General features: G+C 44.2%; 1 protein-coding gene across 1 annotated transcript in view; it reads left to right on the top strand.

Annotated features, from left to right (window-relative positions):
- Positions 1-24,090: 24,090 nt before the first annotated feature.
- LOC137328836 (thrombospondin type-1 domain-containing protein 4-like) overlaps positions 24,091-24,967 on the top strand; it is a 345,688-nt gene continuing 344,811 nt past the window's right edge. The window contains exon 1 of the mRNA XM_067994368.1: positions 24,091-24,168. Coding sequence (XP_067850469.1) covers positions 24,140-24,168 — 29 coding nt within the window. The 5' untranslated portion in view covers positions 24,091-24,139. The remainder of the gene's footprint in view (positions 24,169-24,967) is intronic.

Here is a 24,967-nt window from a genome sequence, read left to right as displayed (position 1 = left end):
TATCCCCCTAGCAATAAAAGCCAACATTCCGTTGGCTTTCTTGATCACCTGCTGCACCTGCATACCAACTTTTTGATTTTCTTGCACTAGGACCCCCAGATCCCTTTGTACTGCAGTACTTTCCAGTCTCTCGCCATTAAGAAAATAACTTGCTCTCTGATTTTTCCTGCCAAAGTGCATAACCTCACATTTTCCAATATTATATTGCATCTGCCAAATCTCCGCCCACTCACCCAGCCTGTCTATATCCCCTTGCAGGTTTTTTATGTCCTCCTCACTCTCTACTTTCCCTCCCATCTTTGTGTCATCTGCAAATTTTGATATGTTGCACTCGGTCCCCTCCTCCAAATCGTTAATATAGATTGTAAAGAGTTGGGGACCCAGCACCGACCCCTGTGGAACACCACTGGTTACTGGTTGCCAGTCCGAAAATGAACCATTTATCCCAACTCTCTGCTTCCTGTTCGATAACCAATCCTCCACCCATGCCAGAATATTACCCCCAATCCCGTGATTTTTTATCTTAAGTAATAATCTTTTATGTGGCACCTTGTCGAATGCCTTCTGGAAGTCTAAATACACTACGTCCACTGGTTCCCCTTTATCCACCCTGTACGTTATATCCTCAAAGAACTCAAGCAAATTTGTCAGACATGACTTCCCCTTCATAAAGCCATGCTGACTTTGTCCTATTAAATTATGCTTATCTAAATGTTCCGTTACTGTCTCCTTAATAATAGACTCCAAAATTTTACCCACCACAGATGTTAAGCTAACTGGCCTATAATTTCCAGCCTTCTGCCTACTACCCTTTTTAAATAATGGTGTTACATTAGCAGTTTTCCAATCTGCCGGGACCTCTCCTGAGTCCAGGGAATTTTGGAAAACTATTACCAAAGCATCCACAATCCCTACTGCCACTTCCCTCAAGAACCTAGGATGGAAGCCATCAGGTCCAGGGGATTTATCCGCTTTGAGTCCCATTATTTTACTGAGTACCATCTCCTGAGTGATTTTAATCGTATTTAGCTCCTCCCCCCGTAGAGTCCCCTGTTTGTCCAGTGTTGGGATATTCTTAGTGTCCTCTACTGTAAAGACTGAAACAAAATATTTGTTCAGCATTTTTGCCATCTCCATGTTTCCCACCATTAATTTCCCGGTCTCATCCTCTAAGGGACCTATGTTTGCCTTAGCCACCCTTTTTCTTTTTATATAACTATAGAAACTCTTGCTATCTGTTTTTATATTTTTTGCTAATTTCTTTTCATAATCTAACTTCCCTTTCTTAATCAATCCTTTAGTTACTTTTTGCTGTCTTTTGAAGAATTCCCAATCTTCTATCCTCCCACTAAGTTTGGCTACCTTATATGTCCTTGTTTTTAGTCGGATACTATCCTTGATTTCTTTACTTAGCCACGGATGGCTGTCATTTCTTTTACACCCTTTTTTCCTCAGTGGAATATATTTATTTTGAAAGTTGTAAAATAACTCCCTAAATGAACACCACTGCTCATGTACCGTCTTACCCTTTAATCTATTTTCCCAGTCCACTTTAATCAATTCCGCTCTCATACCATCATAGTCTCCTTTATTCAAGCTCAGTACGCTTGTTTGAGAATCAACCTTCTCACCCTCTAATTGGATATGGAATTCAACCATGTTGTGGTCGCTCGTTCCTAGGGGATCCTTAACTAGGACATTATTAATTAATCCTGACTCATTACACAGGACCAGGTCCAAGGTTGCCTGCCCCCTTGTAGGATCAGTTACATACTGCTCAAGAAATCCATCCCTGATGCACTCAATGAACTCGTCCTCAAGGCTGCTCTGCCCAATTTGATTTGTCCAGTTAATATGATAATTAAAATCCCCCATAATTATGGCTGTTCCCTTATTACATACCCCGACTATTTCCTGATTAATACTTCTTCCAGCAGAGTTGCAACTATTAGGAGGCCTATATACTACGCCCACTAATGTTTTTTTCCCCTTATTATTCCTTATCTCCACCCAAACTGTTTCATTATCTTGATGCTTTGTCCCAATATCATTTATCTGTATTACAGTGATTCCTTCCTTTATTAACATAGCCACCCCACCTCCCCTTCCTTCCTGCCTGTCCTTCCTGATTGTTAAATACCCTGGCATATTTAATTCCCAGTCGTTGTCACCCTGCAGCCATGTTTCTGTAATGGCCACAAGATCATACCCATACGTAGTTATTTGTGCCGTTAACTCGTCCATTTTGTTACGAATGCTACGTGCATTCAGATAAAGAACTTTCAAATCTGTTTTGTGACGCTTAGTTCCTGCTTTTTTCTTTTTTAACACTTTACCTATTACTCCATACCTTCTGTCCCTTCCTGTTACGCTTTCCTCTCTCTCCCTGCTCAGGTTCCCAACCCCCTGCCACTTTAGTTTAAACCCTCCCCAACAGCACTAGCAAACACTCCTCCCAGGACAGCGGTCCCGGCCCTGCCCAGGTGCAGACCGTCCGGTTTGTACTGGTCCCACCTCTCCCAGAACCGTTTCCAGTGTCCCAGGAATTTGAATCCCTCCCCCTTGCACCATTCCTCTAGCCACGTATTCATTTGAAATATCCTCCTATTTCTACTCTGACTAGCACGTGGCACTGGCAGCAATCCTGAGATTACTACCTTTGAGGTCCTATTTTTTAATTTACCTCCTAACTCCCTATATTCTGCTTTTAGGACCTCATCCCCTTTTTTACCTATATCGTTGGTGCCTATGTGCACCACGACAGCTGGCTGTTCGCCCTCCCCCTCCAAAATGTTCTGTAGCCGCTCCGAGACGTCCTTGATCCTTGCACCAGGGAGGCAACACACCATCCTGGAGTCTCGGTTGCGGCCACAGAAACGCCTGTCTATTCCCCTTACAATTGAGTCCCCTATCACTATAGCTCTTTCACTCTTTTTCCTCCCAGCCTGTGCAGCAGAGCTACCCGTGGTGCCAGGAAGTTGGCTGCTGCTGCCTTCCCCTGATAAGTCATCCCCCCCAACAGCATCCAAAGTGGCATATCTGTTTGAGAGGGGGATGGCCACAGGGGACCCCTGCACTACCTGCCTGCACCTCTTACTCTTCCTGGTGGTCACCCATTCACTTCCTGCCTGTATACCCTTTACCTGCGGTGTGACCAACTCGCTAAACGTGCTATCCACGAGTTTCTCTGCATCGCGGATGCTCCACAGTGAGTCCACCCGCGGCTCCAGCTCCGAGATACGATCGGTCAGTAGCTGCAGGTGGACACACTTCCCGCACACATGGTCGGCAGGGACACTGGTAGTGTCCATGACTTCCCACATCTTGCAGGAGGAGCATATCACGGGTGCGAGGTCTGCTGCCATGACTTGCCTTAGCTTAGTTACCCCTTTTAAATTACGTTGAAATTAGAAAATGTTAACTATACTAGGGACCTAGGTTCACTAAAAAAAACACTATCTGCTATAAAACCTGCAGACCTTCCCTTTCTTATTACTTTACTTACAGTAAAATGGTAGAAATACTCACCTGAACCTACTCACCAATCAGCTGCCTCCCCTGTGCCGCGTCACTTTCTGACTGGTGACGTCACCCCGAACTGCCGCTGGTCTCAGAGTCTCGCTCTCAGAGTAAGCTCTGGTCTCGCTCTCTCCGCGCTGTTTATATCTCCGCTCTGGTCTCGCTCTTTACCGCCGCTCACCGACTGGACTCTCGCTCTCTCCGCGCTGTTTTTATCCCCGCTCTGGTCTCGCTCTTTACCGCCGCTCACCGACTGGACTCTCGCTCTCTCCGCGCTGTTTTTATCCCCGCTCTGGTCTCGCTCTTTACCGCCGCTCACCGACTGGTACCTGACCTCTATCTGTTTCTTCCACCGAAGGCCTAGAGACTTATGCAGCTTTCAAGAACACCTTGGGGTAGATTTTCAACTTGCCGCCTGGGCGCCCGCTATTCATTTTCATTGAAATCGGGTGGTTTCTATATCAGACAGATGATCCGCAATGCAACTTTTACACTCGGGCGGCAAATTGAAAATCTACCCGCATGTGGCGCTAATGCTGACATCAGCTTGTTGTTGACATGAGAGGCAAATGCCTGTTCCTCCTCTGCACTGCTTGTCCTCCAGTTACCTGGGGTGGTGGTAAACAAACACAACATTTCACAGATAAACAACCTGGATTGCGGAATGTGATCCCAAAACATCGAGTTACATGTAATCCCAAAACAGCAACTAAAAAGCCTGAAATCCATTGAAATAAAAAAGGAGTTTAATTTATTCAGTTGCCTCAAAACAATGGCTTTGGTCATGGGTTTTTCTTTAGTGCTGTTATTTGGGGCTGTGTCAGCTTTTATGAAGCTGTTAATCAGCTATTACAAATTTAGGGTCCTGCCTTAGATATTCTATCCGGTACAGCGGTGCTAATCACTCTCGTAACGGTCTGAGCATTTTACATTTAGGGGTGTGCCCATACTGTCCAATATATAACTATACAATAACATAACTTAGGGGTGTAACAATAGTATCACCTTGTGATTTTGAACTGGATACTCATGTATTTTGCTAGCGTGCTTCTATAATCTCCTCAAATGTGGATTGAGAAAATACTTAGTAAGATGAGGCCAGTTTTGAATCATTAAGCTGATTTATTGAACAGCAAGTGAACATATATGGCAAGTCGTGATCATACTCACTTAGTAAATTGGGCACTGAAGAGCTTAATATGGCATGCGGTATGCGCGTGTGAGCTCACTTTGCACCGGGAGAGCGATGCATGCCAAATTGGTTAGGGTGCCCTCGGAGTGGCTCAGGACACCCACCTGAAACTAGTGTTGGGTGCATTGCCTATACAAACGGAGGCACAAACCAATTTCTAGGCCATTGTCTAAATGCCTTTTTTAATTTGTGTGAACACACTTTTTTAAACCTCAAGGTTAAAATTAACTCTTTTTGCCAAATTACTTTTTGTGGGAAAAATGGTTAAAAAATTCAAAATCGTGACATAGCTTTTCCTAATTTTATAGATTGGCCTGTATGGATATGCGTTAAATGAAACAGTGGGACAGAGATCTAGGGATGAAAGTGGAAAATCTATGATTCCATCTACAAATACTTAACTGTAATGAAAATGATAAATAAGGAACTGGGATGCAGTAGCAGTGGGGTTGTACTGTATCCCTCTGCTATATGAAGCACTGGTCAGAACCCATCTGAAGTATTATGCACAGTTCTAGTCACCCAATCAATGGAAGGATATTATTGCCATTGATAGGGTACAGGTATGAGTAGTGATGATAATTCTCAAGATCAGAAATCTAGGCTGCAAGTAGAAAGAGAGAAAGAAGGAAGAAAGACTTGCATTTGTATAGTGTCTTTCATGACCTCAGGACATCCCAAAGTGCTTCACAGCCAATGAAGTACTTTTTGAAGTGTAGTCACTGTTGTAATGTAGGAAACGTAGCAGCCAAATTGCACATAGAAAGGTCCCACAAGTAACAATGTGATAAAGACCAGATAACCTGTCTTGGTGATGTTGGTTGAGGGATAAACATTGGCCAGGACTCCCCTGCTCTTCTTCAAAATAGTGCCAATGGATCTTTTACGTTCACCTGAGAGGGCAGACGGGGCCTCGATTTAACGTTTTATCCGAAAGACGGCACCTCCGACAGTGCAACACTCCCTCAGTACTGCACTGGAGTGTCAGCCTGGATTATGTGCTCAAATCTCTGGCATGGGACTTGAACCCACAACCTTCTGACTCAGAGGCGAGAATTCTATCAACTGAGCCACGGCTCACAGCACAGATGATAAGAAAAAGAGAAGTCTTTAAAGTGATCTAATTGAAGTTCTCAAGATTACAATGTGATTTTAAACAGTGGATACACGGAAATTGCTCACTTTGATGATATGATGTGGAGATGCCAGTGATGGACTGGGGTGGACAAATGTAAGGAATCTTACAACACCAGGTTATAGTCCAACAAATTTATTTTAAAATCACAAGCTTTCGGAGATTATCCCCTTCGTCAGGTGATTGAATGAAAGGTTCTCAAATCGCATATCTTATATTAGGCTGGGACACCATCACACCAATCAAAAGGTGTCGTTGGTATTCAGACAGATTAGCCACGGAGAACAGTACGTCCCAATACACTGAATGTACATTGTGTCAAATTACACAGACAGAGAGAAAGAGACCCAAATGGCAGAGAGAGAGACAGAGAGAGAGAGAATATTAAAAACAGATAACTTTTTTTTCCCCTTGCTGGTGGGGTTACGTGTAGCGTGACATGAACCCAAGATCCCGGTTGAGGCTGTCCTCATGGGTGCAGAACTTGGCTATCAATTTCTGCTCGACGATTTTGCGTTGTCGTGTGTCTCGAAGGCCGCCTTGGAGAACGCTTACCCGAAGATCGGTGGCTGAATGTCCTTGGTAAGCGTTCTCCAAGGCGGCCTTCGAGACACACGACAACGCAAAATTGTCGAGCAGAAATTGATAGCCAAGTTCCGCACCCATGAGGACGGCCTCAACCGGGATCTTGGGTTCATGTCACCCTACACGTAACCCCACCAGCAAGGGGAAAAAAAAGTTATCTGTTTTTAATATTCTCTCTCTCTGTCTCTCTCTCTCTGCCATTTGGGTCTCTTTCTCTCTGTCTGTGTAATTTGACACAATGTATATTCAGTGTACTGGGACGTACTGTTCTCCGTGGCTAATCTGTCTGAACACCAACGACACCTTTTGATTGGTGTGATGGTGTCCCAGCCTAATATAAGATATGCGATTTGAGAACCTTTCACTCATTCACCTGACGAAGGGGATAATCTCCGAAAGCTTGTGATTTTAAAATAAATTTGTTGGACTATAACCTGGTGTTGTAAGATTCCTTACTTTGATGATAGGTTGAAATATTAGGGGATATAAGTCAAACGTGAGGAAATCAGAGTGAACTTTCACCCACCATCTATTAAACTTGTAGAACAAACAGAGGCATTAAACCAGGCAGTATTCTAAATTAGGGGGAACTTCATCTTGCGTCTAGTCTAGCCTCAGAGCTTATGCCAACATTGGACGTCCAAAGTGTAAAGGTACCATTCCTGGTACTGACATCCCTTGCCTTAATGATTCTCTGATTTTCTCACTGTCTCTCCCTTTTTAAAAAAAATACACTTCGCTGTAGAAATTGCTGTTTCATATTAATTTTAATTCAAAAGTGCCTGGATATGTTGTCAATGTGAGGAGTGTGGTATAAATGTAATTTGTTGTAGTAGATCCACCTGTTCAGTACCTGGAATAGGAACAGCTTATACCCTTTATCGGCTTCAAATCCTTTCCCACCCTCCACCAGATCTGTTTCTTCTATAATTGACTAGTCTAAATATTTTTTGTGTGTGAAACAATTCCTCAGAACTTTGGACCACATTTGGGACGATCCATCAACGTCCCTAGAGTAATGTTCATGGCTGTGAGCCAGGTTGAAGGGCTCTTAATCCAAACGCTGTAGTTTTTGTTTTGAAGAATAATTACAGAATTTAGCTGCAAGGCCCAGTTTCATAATTCAATGTCTTATTATGAGCTTTCTCAGAGCCATGTTTTTAAAGTGGAGTTGGAGCAGCAAACAGATAAAAGAACAGAAGGGTTCAGCTATGTACATTTCAGAACTGTTTCCAACCCCTGCCTGTTCCCGGGAGGCCCAATAAATGAGTTTATAGCCTACTTGGTAAATTGTTCCTATCCATTTGGACAGGTCGTATGGTAAGCCCTGTGTTCCAGAAGTTAATGTGTTTTCCAGAAAAACTTGTTGGTATACTTAGGAATCCTATCTTCTACTCCAAGCAGATCATAAGGTTATTTGATTTTTTTAAGCTCTGATGTGCTCACCCTTTTACAGTTTCCTTATCAGTATCTCAATTCATGACACTTCAGCCTGGATTTTAACTCCTGGCGCGAGTCATGTGGGCAGGGGCCTAAGCAAACGGGAAACCATCCAGCCTACCTCATCATGAGACCTGAGTGATTTTAACTCTGCATGGCCCACGTCAGTCTCCTGCCCGAGCCCAGTGGGAAACGCTAGCTGGCTGGCAGGCAGGAGTAGATTTCAGACGGCAGGAGGACAGTGACCAATTAAACGGTCCCTGGTAATCAGGTAAAGGGTCGGGAGAGCATCGTGATCGAGGGCAGGGGGGGGAAGCCTGGGGCAGGGGGCCCAAGGTTTCCTTACTCCTCCCGATCCAAAAGGAAACTTTAAAAAAAAAACTCACCTTTCTGGGCCTCTTCTGGACACCCTCCCGTTTGCTGCCAGGTTGGCCTGGCGAGGAAGGTGCGATGGCTTTCCTGCACAGGCCTGGGGTTAAAATTGCAATCGGGCACAAATAGCGTAATCGGTGCCTGATCTGCATATTTAAATCAGGACCTCATTGCCTTCAGTGGGCATCCCGTTCATCTGCTAAAAACAACAGGTTAGAATTACATCCCTTAGGACAACAACGGGATCAGAGGGGGTAAGTCGCCGTCCTGATTTTAACTGCCTGTCCGCCTGTTTTCCACTGGGCAGGCAGGGTTAAAATCAAGCCTTTGTTCTTTCTCTAGTTATGTTTCACTTTACTGTCCTTTATTTTAAATTAATTCAATATTATGTAGTTCCATGCACTGTGCTCCCTCTCCCCGGTGAATCAGTCAATGATTGTTCTGAGTACAGCTTTAATGATTGAAGCAGAAGAGCACTATTGGTCAAGGGCCATAATCTCAAACAAGGGCTTTCTTGAAGGCCACGATGAGAAACCCAGGATATTATGGGCCCTTGGATATTCACAAACTATTGATAAAGTTTGACGAAGTAACGGAGAGGGTTAATGCGGTTGATGTTGTGTATATGGACTTTCAAAAGGCATTTGATAAAGTATTATTTAAGCCCATAGGATTAAAGGGACAGTGGCAGCATGAATACAAAATTGACTAAGGAATAGAAAGCAGAGAGTAGTGAACAGTTGTTTTTCAGACTGGAGGGAAGTATGCAGTGGTGTTCCCCAAGGGTCAGTATTAGAACTACTGCTATTTTTGATATATGTTAATGACCTGGACTTGGGAATAGAGGGTATAATTTCAAAGTTTGGAGATGACACGAAACTCGGAAATGTAGTAAACAATGTGGAGGATAGTAACAGAATTCAGGAGGACATAGACAGACTGGTGAAATGGGCAAACACACAAATTTAACGCAGAGAAGTGTGAAGTGATACATTTTGGTAGAAAGAATGATGAGAGGTAATGTTAACTAAATGGTGGAGAATCTCAACAAGTCAGGCAGCGTCTGTGGAGAAAGAAACGGAGTTAACGTTTCAGGTCGAAGACCTTTCGTCAGAACTGGAAGATGTTAAGAGTTAAAGCTTTTGAGTATGTACAGGGCCAGGGAAAGGGGAGGGAGGGAGCGGAGGGGAGGAAAGGACAAAAGGGAAGGTCTGAGATAGGGTAGAGGGCAGGAATGATTAAATGACAAAAAGGATGATGGTGCAAGGCAAAGAAGGTGGAATGGGACAGGTTAAGAAACAAAAGATTGATCAGGAGTAGCTGTAAATGGCAGCAGCAGAACCATTACTAGCTGATCGAAAACATGGGAGCAGTGGTTATGATCTGAAGTTATTGAAATCAGTTTTGAGTCCGGAAGGTTGTAAAATGGCTAAACGAAAGATGAGGTGCTGTTTCTCGAGATTACGTTGAGCTTCATTGGAACAGTATAAGAGGCCGAGGACAGGGAGGTCAGAGTAGGAATGAGAAGGGGAATTAAAATGGCAAGCGACCGGCTGGTCAGGGTCACGCTTGCGGACAGAGTGGAGGTGTTAAGCAAAGCAATCACCCAATCTGCGTTTAGTCTCCCCAATGTAGAAGAGACCACATCGTGTGCAGCGGACACAGTATACTAAATTGAAAGAAGTACAAGTAAACTGCTGTTTCACCTGGAAGGAGTGTTTGAGGCCCTGGATGGTGGGAAGAGAGAAGGGGTAGGTGTTGCACTTGCACGGGAAGATGCCGTGGGAAGGAGAGCAGGTGTTGGGGATGATGGAAGAGTGGACTAGGGTGTTGCGGAGGGAGCAGTCCCTCCGGAATGCAAAAAGGGGAGGGGAAGATGTGTTTGGTGGTGGGATCGCGCTGGAGGTGGCGGAAATGGCGGAGGATGATACGTTGAATGTGGAGGGTGGTGGGGTGGAAGGTGAGGAAAGGGGGACCCTAACATGGTTCTGAGAGGGGAGGGAAGGGGTGAGGGCATAGTGCGGGAAATAGGACAGACACTGTCGAGGGCCCTGTCGACTACAGTGGAGGGGAATCCTCGGTTGAGGAAAAAGGAAGACACATTGGAAGCTCTGGTGTGGAAGGTGGTATCGTCAGAACAGAAGCGACGGAGACGGAGAAACTGGGAGTCACCCCTTCCCTTCCCTTCCCTCCCAAAACCATGATAGGGTCCCCCTTGTCCTCACCTTCCACCCCACCAGCCTCCACATTCAACGTATCATCCCCTGCCATTTCTGCTACCTTCAGTGCGATTCCACCACCAAACACATCTTTCCCACCCTTCCCCTTTCAGTATTCCGAAGGGACCACTCCCTCCGCGACACCCTGGTCCTCTTCTCCGACCCATGGCACCTTCCCTTGCGAGCGCAGGAGATGCAACACCTGCCCCTTCACCTCCTCCCTTCCCACCGTCCAGGGCCCCAAACACTCCTTCCAGGTGAAACAGCAGTTTACTTGTACTTCGTTCAATTTAGTATACTGTACCTGCTGCACGCAATGGGGTCTCCTTTACATTGGGGAGACCAAACGCAGACTGGGTGATCGCTTTGCTGAACACCTCTGCTCTGTCTGCAAGCGTGATCCTGACCTGCCGGTTGCTTGCCATTTTAATTCCCCTTCTCACTTCTAAAGCTCCCATTTTTTCGGTCAGCTAGTGCTGGTAATGGTTCTGCTGCTGCCATTTACAGCTACTCCTGATCAATCTTTTGTTTCTTAACCACCTTCCTTGCCTTGCACCATCATCCCTTTTGTCATTTAATCACTCGTGCCCTCTACCCTATCACAGACCTTCCCTTTTGTTCTTTCCTCCCCTCCCCCCTTTCCCTGGCTCTGTACTTGCTCAAAAATGTTAACTCTTTCAACATCTTCCAGTTCTGATGAAAGGTCTTTGACCTGAAACGTTAACTGTGTTTCTTTCTCCACAGATGCTGCCTGACTTGCTGAGCTTCTCCAGCATTTTCTGTTTTTATTTCAGATTTCCAGCATTCGCAGTATTTTGCTTTTGATAAGCTAAATGGTACAATTTTAAAGGGGGTGCAAAAACGGAGAGACCTGGGGGATGCACATAAACAAATCTTTGTGGGTGGCAGGACAAGTTGAGAAGGCTGTTTTTTAAAAAAAAAGCATCTAGGATCCTGGGCTTTATGAAGAGGCATAGAGTACAAAAGCAAGGAAGTTATGCTAAACCTTTTATAAAACACTTGGTTAGGTCTCAGCTGGAGAATTGTGTTCAATTATGGGCACCACACTTTAGAAAAGATGTCAAGGCCTTAGAGAGGGTGCAGAAGAGATTTACTGGAATGGTACCAGGGATATGGAACTTCAGTTATGTGGAGAGACCGGAGAAGTTGGGGTTGTTCTCCTTAGAACAGAGAAGGTTAAAGGGAGATTTAATAGGTATTCAAAATCATGAATGGTTTGGATAGAGTAAATAAGGAGAAATAGTTTCCAGTGGCAGAAGGGTCAATAACCAAAGGACACAGATTTAAGGTGATCAGCAAATGGGCCAGAGGGGACATGAGGAAACACTTTTTTACACAGCAACTTGTAATGATCTGGAATGCACGGCCTGAAAAGGTGCTGGAAGCAGATTCAATTTCGAAAGGGAATTAGATAAATACTTGGAGAAAGAATTTACAGGGGAATGAAATTGGATAGCTCTTTCAAAGAGCCAGCAGAGGCACAATGGGCCGAATGGCTTCCTCCTGTGCTGTATTTACTATGATACTATGGCTTGGAACAGAGTACTAGTCATAAATTTAGTTACCAAACAATGTGGTCAGTGATGAATCAAGGAGAAATAAATGGCATCCTAAATATCTGGGCTAATTAAGCAGGTGCCCTAAGGAATAGCAGATGGATTTTAAAGTGATAAATGATGGTAATGGGCATTGAAACAGGAAATGGCAAACAGGTGTACATGATAAAAGGGTCCTGTTCTGAGAGGAGGAGAAGGAAAAGTATTTGGGTGCAATTATTGATCATCACTGAAAGTTACCAATCAACGTGAAGCTATCAGAGCTAACCAGAGGCTTAGATTCATCTTCAGAGCCTTACATTTATACAGGTCGCTGGTGAGGTCATAATCAGAATATTTTGAGGACCCTACCTTTAAAATTGCACTGTAACAGTGAAGGGGTTCAAAGAAAAATGGCAAAGGTGGTTCTGGAATGTGATGAGGAGAGACAGGCAGAGCTGAACTTGCTTTCATTTGAAACAGAGATTATGAGCCAGATCTTTAAATGCTGAGAAGCAGTGCTGTTATGGTGTAGATGTGAGCATGCCATCTGACTTAGACCGTGAGTACAGAATTAGAGGTCCCAGTTTTAACTGTTACACTACCACCTTCCTGTCTCATTGGTTTTGTTTTCATCTCGTACTAACTAATCTGAATTAAACGCTAATATTCCAATAGCAAAACCATTCCAATAATATGAATAGTTTTATAACCGTAATGAAACTTTGCATTTTCACTAAAAACAAAATGCTTAGACTAGGAATTTCTTTGGGGCTGCTCCTGCCCTACTACTGTAACATTGCAGATGCAAAGAACAGTTTTTATTCAAAAGGTCAGAAACAAATACCTTTCTTGATTTAAAAAGCACCTTGTCCCTTTAAGACAAAAAGCAATATAAATGGCAGTTCTGGAAGCTTTAGCACCAGGTTTTTTTGGGGAGCAGATTGGCCCTGAACTACACCTGGTGCTAGAACATCAAATCTGATTGCAGAGCTGTCTGACATTCATTTGCACGCCATTTACACTGTGCCTGAGTATGGCGAAGATGTCAGATGCGATCACCTGAAAAGCTATGAAAGAAATTCAGCTGAAGCTGCCTGGGTGCAGTGGTTTGCTTTTTGTGAGATGGCAGAAGATGAGTAACATCCACAAGCTGCCTTGGCAGCTGCTGAAGATACTTGCCTGGCCCTCTCCAGAGACTGCCTCAATTATTTCACCAGCAAAGGGTATGAATGCTCCTTCCACTCAATATCTCCATCCCACAATCAATACAGAGAGTATCTTCACAGTCAAGCTCCTATTTGAAAAATAATCACAAATACATCAGTGATCAAGTTCCAACAGTGATTTATGAAAATACAGTGTTCATGTCACTGTCTACTCTTTATCACATGGTGCTTCCCTTTTACCCACTTTTTCCATGTGTTTCTGGGTGTGTGCTTACCTAACCAAATGCTCCTTCTAAGTGAACTCCCACTGACGGGCGACTAAGAGAGGGAGCTAAGCTATGTCTCAAAGCATGAGAGTGCTGGCAACAAGGTAGCCCTCGATCTCTTTGAGTACATACTCCGGATGGTCCCACTACAGGCTGTGCTATCTCTTCGCAGATGCGCAAATAGACTGGGTAGCCTGCCTTCTAGCTCTTGGACATTCAGGGGTCGTGGGTGGAGGAGTAATCTGGAAGTGCTGCTATCCTGTTGAGAACCTCACTCAATGGTCAGATTCGTCCTGACTCTTAGAGCCTTCATCTCACTATGCCCTCTGATACGAGAGGTGCACAGATCTGAGGGCTTCATTGACATCATGGAAACCCGAGCCCGTCTCAAGCCTCACCTGGGCAAGTTCATCGCTAACCATGCTCAGTGATGTAGCAATAGTGCAACCCAAGGCCTTCATAGTGGCTCTTTGAGCTGCCATTGCAGCCTTTCTTGCAGAGAGTAGTTCTTAAGCGCACGGGGGAGGGAGGTCTTGGGGTCTGGGAACATTGGAAAAGTTCTGGAATCGGTACTGGGATCATGGGGCACTGGGAATACAGTTTAGTGGTTATGAGCAGGTCTTGGGTCCAGCAGGAGATTGTTGCTGACTTGTTGAAATATTAGATCAATGGCATAACATCTGCTTTGTTGTAATCTTGCAACTTCACCCTTTTACTCTCTCTACAGTTTTGTCCTTGTTTTACTAAAAAAGAACACTTGCACTTCTGGTTTTTTGGCAGCTATTTTGGAGGAACTAACTTTCAACCAAGTCATTTGAAAAAAAGGCTAAGATTCCTAATATTTATGGTTTGGCAGGATTTCTCATTCTCTCGATCCTGGCATCTTTCTCAATAGAATGGGATTCCACTCCCTGAATGCCCAGCTTGTTTGCAAGCACAGACAACACATCATGCAGGTCTGTGCCCGATTCCCTGCCAGCAGTCATGATTCATTCACCCTGCGCCAGTCCTCTGTGCTGCCTTTATTTCAACCGGACCATCCGGTCACAGGCTGACCACGAGGCGAAAACGAGTATCCCCTCTAGACATGGCTCATGACTCCTGTCAGGACCCCGGGCACAGCTACAGAGCTGGCTTACAGTGGGAGCTATGCCTCCACCAGAAATATCATCAAGCACACCTTTGGTGTGCTCAAGCAACACTTCTGCTGCCTGGTCTGTTTGGGAGGAGCTCTGCAGTACAGCTCTGACCGTGTTTCCAGATTTGTGGTAGTGAGCTGCATAACTTCGTTATACTGATAGACGAGCCACCACTACCTGGGCAGCAAGAAATGGAGTAGGTGAAGGAGGGGGAAGAAGAGTATGAACAGCACCAAGAGCCTTTCATGTGAACCATTCCCAATACACCAACAGTCTCGCAATCCTTATCACCACCGTCCTTACTACCACCAACCGATTGCCTTCCTTCAGTCTAGCCTTATGGGTCTTGCCGTCACTTCACTACACATATTAACACCACCAATTCCAAAAACAAATTACTCCAACAACTCTTCCACCTGTGTTAAATAGTTAACAGGAACAATTAAGAATCACCCTTGTGCAAGCCCTTAGTGCCTGTTTACCTATCCTAGTGCCCCTATGAGGTATTTCCCCAATAACTGCAGCTTGGAAGATGCTGAGCTTCCATTGAGGACACTTCAGATGGCCGTGGTGAGCAGTCTCGACCAATTATGGACCTTGAGGGCCAGATTGCAGACTGCAGCATCTCGGCAGGGGCCGGGGGAGTCTGGCCCAGCTGGCTGCGTGGCACTAACAAGGGCACTGGCAGAGGGGTGTGGTGCAGCTATGCTGTCATTCCTGAGAGAGAGGACAGCAGGTGCCTCTGCTATGGGGCCAAGGCCACTCTCCATTGACTGCGCCTCAGCATTTCCATGGCTATGCGCAAGACCCCGCCTCCATACGCCCACTGTCAGGCACAATCGAACAATCTCTGTGTTGAAGTTAGAGATTTGTGGTAACAGATGCAGTCAAAGCTCCATCAGTAAAAGGAGCAGCGGAAAGCTCAACAAAATCAATTTTGTAAGTATGAAACCATTGCATCTGCTATGAAGCCCGTTGATGTTACATTACTATATACTGTTTAGACACTACTTAGGCTAGGTAATGTTATAATATTTTTTAAAAAGCTGACAATGTATTAAGTTGCTGCCGGAGTTTGAAGCGTTCTTTATTTTTTTGCACTGCAGCTGTGTGTTCTAAATGTGATTATAAACAGTTACTGATGTGTTAAATAATTGTTTACCTGCAGGATATGAAGAAATTATTAATACAGTTGAATAGAATGACTTGCAATGAAATTCAGATGGGAAGGAAGTGTAGTAAATCTAACAGTCGGAGCCATGGTGCACTAATGAGTGGAGGCTCCTACACTTTGTGGGCTGTCTCATTTTAACAGCCAATTATGCTGCAGCCGGAAATATCCTGTCTTTGTAGAGCTCTGCACTTTTACATCACTTTGAACGCTCTCCAGAATGTACTGTTTTGTCGCTCCCATCTATTGCCTTGCTTGTCAGAAGTTACTTCAGTTTTAAGTGTACACTGCCTGCTGCAAAAAAAGAATTCCTGGATAATAATTGGGTGTGATATCCTGCTCCAATTTATCAGCATGTGGTAATTGGCAGTCTAGGTAGTAAGCTGCATTTCGGCAGTGTTAGCACTGGTTCACAAATTCTGACCGTTTTATTAAGGTGACAAATTGTTTCTGATGGTAGACCAAAAAATAGCAATTAAGCCAGTTACTGAGGAGAGGAAGATAAAGGGGAGGGTTTGGATCTAATTAACTAGTACACACTGCACTACTTGAGCTCTGAATGTGCATTATGCTACAAGTGTGATGCTGGAGTGAAGCGGCTTCACTTTGCACTGATGCTGCAGTTATAGTGTATATGGAACCTAAATACAAAGTGAGAGCCTGACCTGGCATCAGCGTGAAGTGGAGTCAGATTTCCTGGTGAGGAAAGTCTCACTTTAATTCACTCTGGAGTCGGATCAGGCCTTCTCTTTTGGATTTCCCCCACACGCGTTTAGGGTTAATGTAAAACAGAAAATGCTTCAAACAGAAAATGCTTCGAACAGATGCTAAACTTGTAGTGTAAATGCACCCTAGTCACACACTGACCGAATGTTCTAAAGTCAATGGCTCCGAAATTCCACAGGCTACAATCCCGGCCGTTGTGCAACTTTGATGCCCACCTGCCCGATGCGCCCAGAAACTTGGATGGCCACCTACCCATAGAAGGGGTTCGCCCAGCCTTTCTCCCCCCCCCACCCCCAGCCTAGGGTTGCCAACTCTGGTTGAAGGTATTCCTGGAGGTTTCATCAGATGATGTAAAGTCGTTAACGACTGAGCCATTCTGAAACAAATTCACTATGGAGCAACGCAAAAATCATCCATTTTCAAAGTGCACTGGACGCTGCTTGGTGTTCGCTTTGGCATGTGAGGGATTTAATGCGACTGCAAAGGAAAGGTGCATATTTCATATGATTGTTCTCTTGGATCTCTTGCAATATTGTCCAGGAGATTAATCTTTAATTCCTGGAGACTCCAGGACAATCCTGGAGAGTAGGCAACCCTACCCCAGCCCCGTCACTGATCAGATCAGCAGTGGGACACTGGTTTGTCATACCTTAAGCTACAAGTATACCCAACGTTCTATCACTTTTATTGCAAGAAGAAAACCTACACAGAAGCTCAGTTTTCAGCAGTGGATTTACAAATCCTTGATCGGGATGTGAGTGCCAAAGTCATGAGATTCGTTTTCTAGACAGCATCAGGTAATGTTCCACCTTCACCCTGTAAATTTTGATTTTTACACTTTATTTGGTATATTTTTAGACACTTTGGTGTCTACTGTTCTTTTCCCTTTCAAATCAAAACTAATTTCTCCTGGAAGGGTTCCAGATATTTTAAAATAGAAGTAATTGTAGGGACTTTAATACAACTTTGCAGTGTGCAGTTCTTTTCATTGGGAATCTAACCCCAGATACATCATGTTAATTTGTGAACTGAAACCTTTTACAACACTCACCTATAACAATCCCAACGGGCAAAGCATTCTACATTTACAAGACTAAACTGGCTCCCTATGACAACTGTCCCTGTCCTGGACCCCATGGCAGCCCAGAGGCTAGAGGAGATTAGCGGAATTGAAGCTTTGCTTATTTAACTATATTAAATGATTCTTACTTCTAAGTAGCTTCAGGAAGGATAAGGTTGAGTCAAAACAAAACTTAGTTCTGATGAAGGGTCACACACAAACATTTACCTGTCATTTCCTGATCAACCTGCTGTGCATTTCAAACATTTTCCGTTTCTTCAAACTTTAAAACACCATGATGAAAATCACTGTTGGTGATAATAGCGCACAAGTGCTTAACGTGTCTATATTACATTCTCTGTCTACTAATTTAGTGGAGGCTTAACCCATAAATGTTAATGTAACGGAATATTGTACGAATGTGTGAAGCATTTGCCCACTATTATCACCTGCAGTAATTCCTAATCTATATATTTCTCTTTCAACACTGTCAAAAAAGTTTGTCAATAAAAACAAGTGTATGAAAACCTGAGTGAGATTGTCAATTGCTGCCAATTTGTGCGTGGATTCTGTGGCCAGTAACTATTTCTTTGGAAGGTGGTACTAGATCCAGAGTACCAAGTTGTATAAGATCCTTCCAATGCCACATGTCCCAAATCTAAACAAAACAAAATAACAATATAGTACACAAATCATACTAAAAAATCTTATTTACAGGGTACTAGGGTTAGGGCGATGACTTTTCACTTTTGTGAGCTGGGTTCAAATCCAGCTCAGATTGATTGGATGAAAGTCCCCTGCGCCTGTTGGTTGTAAGATTCCAATGCAAAATGATGTTGGGCAGTGTCAATCTAGCTATGGGCCCATGTTTGACCTGCAGCCATGAAACTTCATGGGGTCCAGAGTCACTGTTGAAGAGTCCCAAGACGACGTCTCCCTGACTCTATAACACCATGTCCCCACCTCTGGTAGTTCTGTCTTGCTGGTGGGATTGCATTGACCCAGGAACCTGGGACGTTGGCTGAAAGGTATGATTCTGTAAGTATGACTATGTCAGGCTGTAGCTGGACTCATCTTTGGGACAGCTCTCCCAACTTTGGCACCAGTCACCAGATGTTAGTGAGGAGGACTTTGCAGGGTCCACTAGGCTGAGTTTGCTTTTGTCATATCCTGATTTGATGTCTAGATCGCAGCTGAGTGGTCTGTCTGGTTTTATTCTTGTTATTCTTTGTAGTTTGATACAACTGCATGGCTTGTTAGGCTATTTCAGAGGGCAGTTAAGAGTCAACCAATTTGGTGTGGGACTGGAGTCACATATAGGCCAGACTCGGTAAGTACAGCAGGTTTCCTTCCCTGAAAGACGTTAGTGAACCAGTTGGATTTTTAGGACAATCTGACAGCTTCATGGCTACTTTTACTTGTACCAGCTTTTTATTTCCAGATTTTTAAAACCGAATTTAAATTCTCAGGGGGGAAATCTCTCCGGTGGCTGGAGTCATACCTGGCAGAAAGAAAGCTGGTTATGATTGTTGGAGGCCAATCATCTCAGCCCCAGGACATCACTGCAGGAGTTCCTCAGTACAGCATCCTAGGTCCAACTATCTTCAGCTGTATCATCAATTGAAATTTCCTTCATCATAAGGTTCGCTGATGATTGCACAGTGCTCAGCTCCATTTATAATTCCTCAGATAATGAAGCAGTCCATGCCCGCATGCAGCAAGATCTGGACAACATCCAAGCTTGGGCTGATAAGTGGCAAGTAACGTTTGCATCACTCAATTGCCAGGCAATGACCATCTCCAACAATTGAGAGCTTAACCACCCCTCCCCCCCCAATCTTGGCATTTAATGGCATTACCATCACTAAAGTCACTCACCATCAACATCCTGGGGTCACCATTGACCAGAAACCCAAATCGACCAGCCTCATAAATGCCATGGCTATTAGAGCAGGTCAGAGGCTGGGTATTCTATGGGAAGTGGGCCACGTCCTGATTCCCTAAAGATTCTGCACTACTTACAAAGCACGAATGAGGAATGTGATGGAATACTCTCCACTTGCCTGGATAGGTGCAGCTGCAACAACACTCAGAAATAACAACAACAACTTGCATTTATATAGCGCCTTTAACATAGTAAAATGTCCCAAGGCGTTTCATAGGAGCATATTCGGACAAAAAATGAAACCGAGCCAAAGAAGAAGACATTAGGACAAGTGACCAAAAGCTTGGTCAAAGGGGTAGGTTATAAGAAGTGTCTTAAAGGAGGAGAGAGAGGCGGAGAGATTTAGTGAGGGAATTCCAGAGCTTAGGGCTTAGACGGCTGAAGGCAAGGCCGATAGTGGGGGCTGCGCCAGAGGCCAGAGTTGGGGGAATGCACAGTTCTCAGAGGGTTGCAGGTCTGGAGGAGGTTGCAGAGATAGGGAGGGGCAGGGCCATGCAGGGTTTTGAACGTGAGGATGAGAATTTTAAAATCAAGACATTGCAGGATCGGGAACCAATGTAGGTCAGTGAGCACAGGGGTGATGGATGAACGGGGCTTAATGAGAGTTAGGATATGGGCAGCAGAGATTTGAAGGAGCTTAAGTTTATAGAGGATGGAAGATGGAATGCCAGCCAGAAGAGCAATGCACTGGCTTCGACCCGTTCCAACCTAAAATGGTAATCGGGGTCTGTTTACATCAAAGGACCCTGATTTCCATATTAAAAGGGCCTATCGCCTGAAACAGGCATTTTGGACACCCGGCGTAAGGCCCCTTTCAAAATGAGGTCGTTATTGCCCTGATAACGCTGGGCGAAGGCAATCAAAATCGACCCCACTGAATGAATAAACTAACTCATCAAAGAAGAAGTAAGATCATGAAGTCATGATCTAACATTTCTATATTAATACTTTTATAATTGTAGTTAGCTGCATTCAAGTATTAAAATTGCATTTTGAAGCCAATGAATTATTTCACCTGTGTTTTATTGATGGTCAGAAAAGGTCCTAATTGATTATAGCTGTGAGACAAATTCTAATTGCTAACACCCATGAGACAGAGAGAGGCAGACAGAGAACAATGTCTTTCCTCATCCTAGTTTGATTTATCTTCAAAAAAAAGTAAAATTGAAATTTGAAAGAAAACAAAGCCTCATTGAGGGAAACAGATAGGAAGGGAGGGTGGGAGTGGGCCGAAGGAGAGGAGGGATAAAGGTTGCATGTGAGGAAGCCTATGGCCTCCTGTCACTTGCCTTTAAGTGGAGCAAGTGGGAGAGTGGATGAAGGGTTAAGAGTGAGGTGAATGATAGCGGAATGGGAGGGAGAAGAGGATTCAGTGGTTGAGCGGGGAGTTCATAGGGGAAGAGGTTGGGGAAGTGATGTGGTGATAGGAAGGTGAAGGGTTAGGGAAGGTGACAGGAGTGAGGGATGGGGAGAAATGATGGGATGAGAACCGCTGAGGACCATCCCACAACTCCCAACCCAAATGCAGCCTATACAAATTGGTGACGCCTTATCCCACCACGCCATGCTATGCGACCTACCATCTCCCAACTGAAAGGAAAGAAGAAAAGTAAAAGAGAGAGTCACATAAAAAGAAGAATTAGAGAGAATCACATAAAAAGAAGAATTAGAGAGAGTCACATAAAAAGAAGAATTAGGGAGAGAGAAGCAGAAGAGAAGAAGAGATAGAGCAGAAGAGGAGAGACAGTGAGAGAAACAGCAACACAAAGACAGCAGAGACAAGTTAGAGACAGGTAATAATCTCTGACTTATCATATGGTACGCAATGGGAGATAGATTAGTAGTGTGAAGAATAAGAAATGTGTATTGGTGGATTCAAGGCATCATTTTCACAATTTATAATGTCAACAAACCCACTGAAGGGAATCACTGGTTTATAATTGTCTGCGAGCTGTCTCTTCCCCTTCAAGTACCCTAACCATAAAGTCAACTGATAAAGGAGTTACTGGGCTCTGAACGTAAGTGTTTGAGTGCTGCGAGCTCCATAACTCATGAATACTGTGGTGCAGTGGAGGTATGTTGGCTTATTGTCAGACTTTACTGCTTCCTGACCCGTGCCCTCTGCTTGTTTTCATAATTCAGTTAACACCATATCCTGGTTTTTCAGGTTTGTTATCCACTTGACTGCTGTAATGGCATTCCCCAAAGGACAGGATTTCAGCACTTCATGGCTGTCATTTGAGTAATGCCTTGGCAAGCTCGCCCTTTTTTACAACAATCCGTATGGATTTTATGGAATATACTGAGCTAAATTTTAGCAGCAGGGAGTTCCTTGATGTTTCTGGCGTGTACTGGTCTACCTTCATCGCCACAAATACACAAAAGGTGGATTTGTGACACAAAGGTGTGATGTCTGGAAGCCCGCAGCTCAGGTTATCTGGGTGGAAAAATAGTTAACAAATTATTTTTCACAAAATTACCAAAGAAAGCTATTTGGCCCAACTTAATACATCTATCCAGAAAGGGCCGAAAGCCCCTCTTCATTGCAGCTTCCAATTATTTCTAAAATGATTCCAGAACTTTTGCCTCCACCACTCTATGTGGCATCCATTCCATATGTTGATCACTCCGTGTGAAGAATTCCCTGATATCAGTCCTAAATTTAACTTTTACTAGTTTGAACCTGTGTCCCCTTGTTTTACTCGCAATTTAAAGTAATATTCTGGATTTACTTTATCCATGGCCTTAACTCTTTGAAATACCTCTAAGATCACCCCTCAATGACTGCATTTCCAGGCTGAAAAGCTCAGTTTCGCCAGTCATTTCTCATAAGTGTCGACTTTGGTTCAGTGGTAGCAATCGTGCTCTGAGTCCGTTGTGGGTTCAAGTTCCACTCCAGAGACTTGAGCACAGAATCTAGGCTGACACTTCACTGTCGAAGGTACAGTGATCTACACAAGCAAAGGAGGAAAGGGGGTAGGAGGCAATACAGAATGCAGGTATTCAGAATCAGAACATCATACCTGAACCTCGCAGAGCAGCAGTGTGTAAGGCGGTTGTGTTTCAGCAGGGAGAGAATCACATACCTGTGCCACCTGTTGCTGCGAGAATTGGAGCCCAACACCAGAACACACACTGCGCTGCCTGTGGCAGCGAAGATAACCGAGGGTCTAAATTTTTATGCCTTTGGCTTCTTCCAAACTACTTTTGGTGACATCAGCAACATCAGTCAGCTTGCTGTGCACACTGTGATCTGGCAGGTCACTGGTGCCCTGTTTGTGAAGTGTCAACAGTTCATTACCTTCCCCATGGAGGCTGACAACCAGGAAGAAGGAGCACTGGGATTTTCCCATTGCTGGATTCCCGCAAGTGCGGAGCACCTTAAACTGCACGTAGGTAGCACTCCGCGCTCCCCATCACGAACCAGCTTTGTTTTCTCAACGGGAGGGCTTCCATCAGCTCAACTTGTTTGTACCCACATGCAGCAAGTCATGCAAGTCTGTGCCTGTTTCCCTGGCAGTAGTCGTGACTCTTTCATACAGTGCTAGTCCTCAATGCCCTCGCTGTTCCACCCAGACAATCGGCTGGCGGCTGCTGGGGTAGGTGCTGGTGTGATCACATTCCGGGGGCGTCTCTTGTTTGGGAAGTGTGGGGTGGGGGGGATGTCCGGGGCAGGAAGGCCCTAGCTATTTTATGGGACCTGGAGGAGCACTTAACTTTCTCAACCTCTTCTGGGGCTGATCCTGCCCCTGATATTGGCAACACGACCAGGCTTAATGTAACTTTTTGAGACTCATTTCTATCTCATTCTGTAGTTTGAACAGTTGCTCCAGATAAATATAATTTAATCTCTAGGCACAGATTCCCTAAAATTTTAATCTCACACTATTCCCAGTTGCCAAACTATATTGGTTTTATGAACTGTTTTGAGAAGAATTGTTGCATAGTGGGAGGTACAGTGAATGATGTAGTCTGACTTGGAGACTTAGGAGCAGATTCAGTAAGTAGTTCCAAAAACAACAGAAAACGATATAATTGTGTGATCGTTCTTACCAGTTTTGGAGTTCTTGAAGTAGGAAGAGATGGTGCAGCTGCCAGGATATGGGTGACTAGTCTCTTCCCACTGGGTGACTATTAAATAAGACCCTTTGTGCGTTTTTTAATTACATCTGTATTTTTAGTTAACATCTGTATGTTATTCAGGACTGATTGTGTATTTACTATTTAACGGTACTTAGGCTGAGTGATTAAAATATATGACTTTTATAAAGACCAACCTGTGTAATCAAAACATGTGGAAAATACAATTTTTTATGTTTCTTTGTTCGTTAAAAATAATGGCTCTGAATTTCCATGGGGGTTGTCCCAATCTCCTGCCACAAATTCAGCGGGAAGTGGATGTAACCTCTGGAGAGTGCCGTAAAGAAGAATTTCTCTGTATTTTCTGCTGATCTGCCGCCAGAGTTACAGCAGGTGATCAGGATAACCCCTGTGGAAATTCAGAGCCAATGTTTAATGGCCTTTACAAGTATGCTTGCACTTATTCCTGTGTATTCACAAACAGACATTTTTAATTGCTTCGCAGGGTTTGCTACATACTGCTGGCAAGCTGCTGGTGTGTATAGTGGGAAACACCAACCAGACAATGTTACACACAACAGAATGGCTGATCAGGTGAGTGATTATTTCCGACAGTGTGGTCCTAGATTTCCACGGGCTTTTCCTGATCTCCTGCTGTAGCTTTGTCGGGAGATTGGCTGAAACCCCAGAGAAATGGCGCAAGTAGCCATTTTTGCCTTTCTCCGCTTTCTGACGATCTCCCCCAAGAGGACCCCTGTGGAAATTTAAGAATTACGTATCAAAGTACTCCTTTTTCTTCACATTTTCTGTATTCCCAGCATGGGCTTAGTTATTTGTCAGTGCTTGTGTATGCCTCACACTGCTGCCAAACCTTGGAAACCATCCTGTCAGACTCCAGGAATCACCCATTAATCCAAGTCCAATATTTCACAACCCCCCTCCCCCCCCAGTTCCTCCAAACCCCACATTAAATAAGAGTTAAAAATTAAATACATAGGTGAAGAAACATGTAATAATAAAGGCCACTCATTATGGTTTTCACAGAAAAGTGGACAGAGTTGTTGAATTTAATCCCCGAAACGTCAGTAAAGATCCCAGAATGTCATGTAATAAAATCAGAATTTGACTTCTTTAGTCATTATAAAACAGAGGCCCTGATACTGCATTTTGCTTTGCATGGCAGAAAGCCCCTGATGTATCCTCTAACTTTCTATGAGCTATGCCAAGGGAGATCTCTTATTAACTTTCATAATATACCAGGTACTATTCACAAGCTTGATACAGATGTGGGAGGCCATTCGGCCCATCTCAGCTCCTCCATCTAGAATAAAAAAGTGTATTTCCCCCCTCGCATCATCACATCACCAAACTGACTCATAGTGTAAGCTTTTTG

The sequence above is a fragment of the Heptranchias perlo genome, chromosome 1 (assembly GCF_035084215.1).
Source record: "Heptranchias perlo isolate sHepPer1 chromosome 1, sHepPer1.hap1, whole genome shotgun sequence".
Classification (NCBI taxonomy): domain Eukaryota; kingdom Metazoa; phylum Chordata; class Chondrichthyes; order Hexanchiformes; family Hexanchidae; genus Heptranchias; species Heptranchias perlo.
The sequence above is the reverse complement of the archived record's forward strand: the minus strand, read 5'-3'. Positions and strand labels throughout refer to the sequence as shown.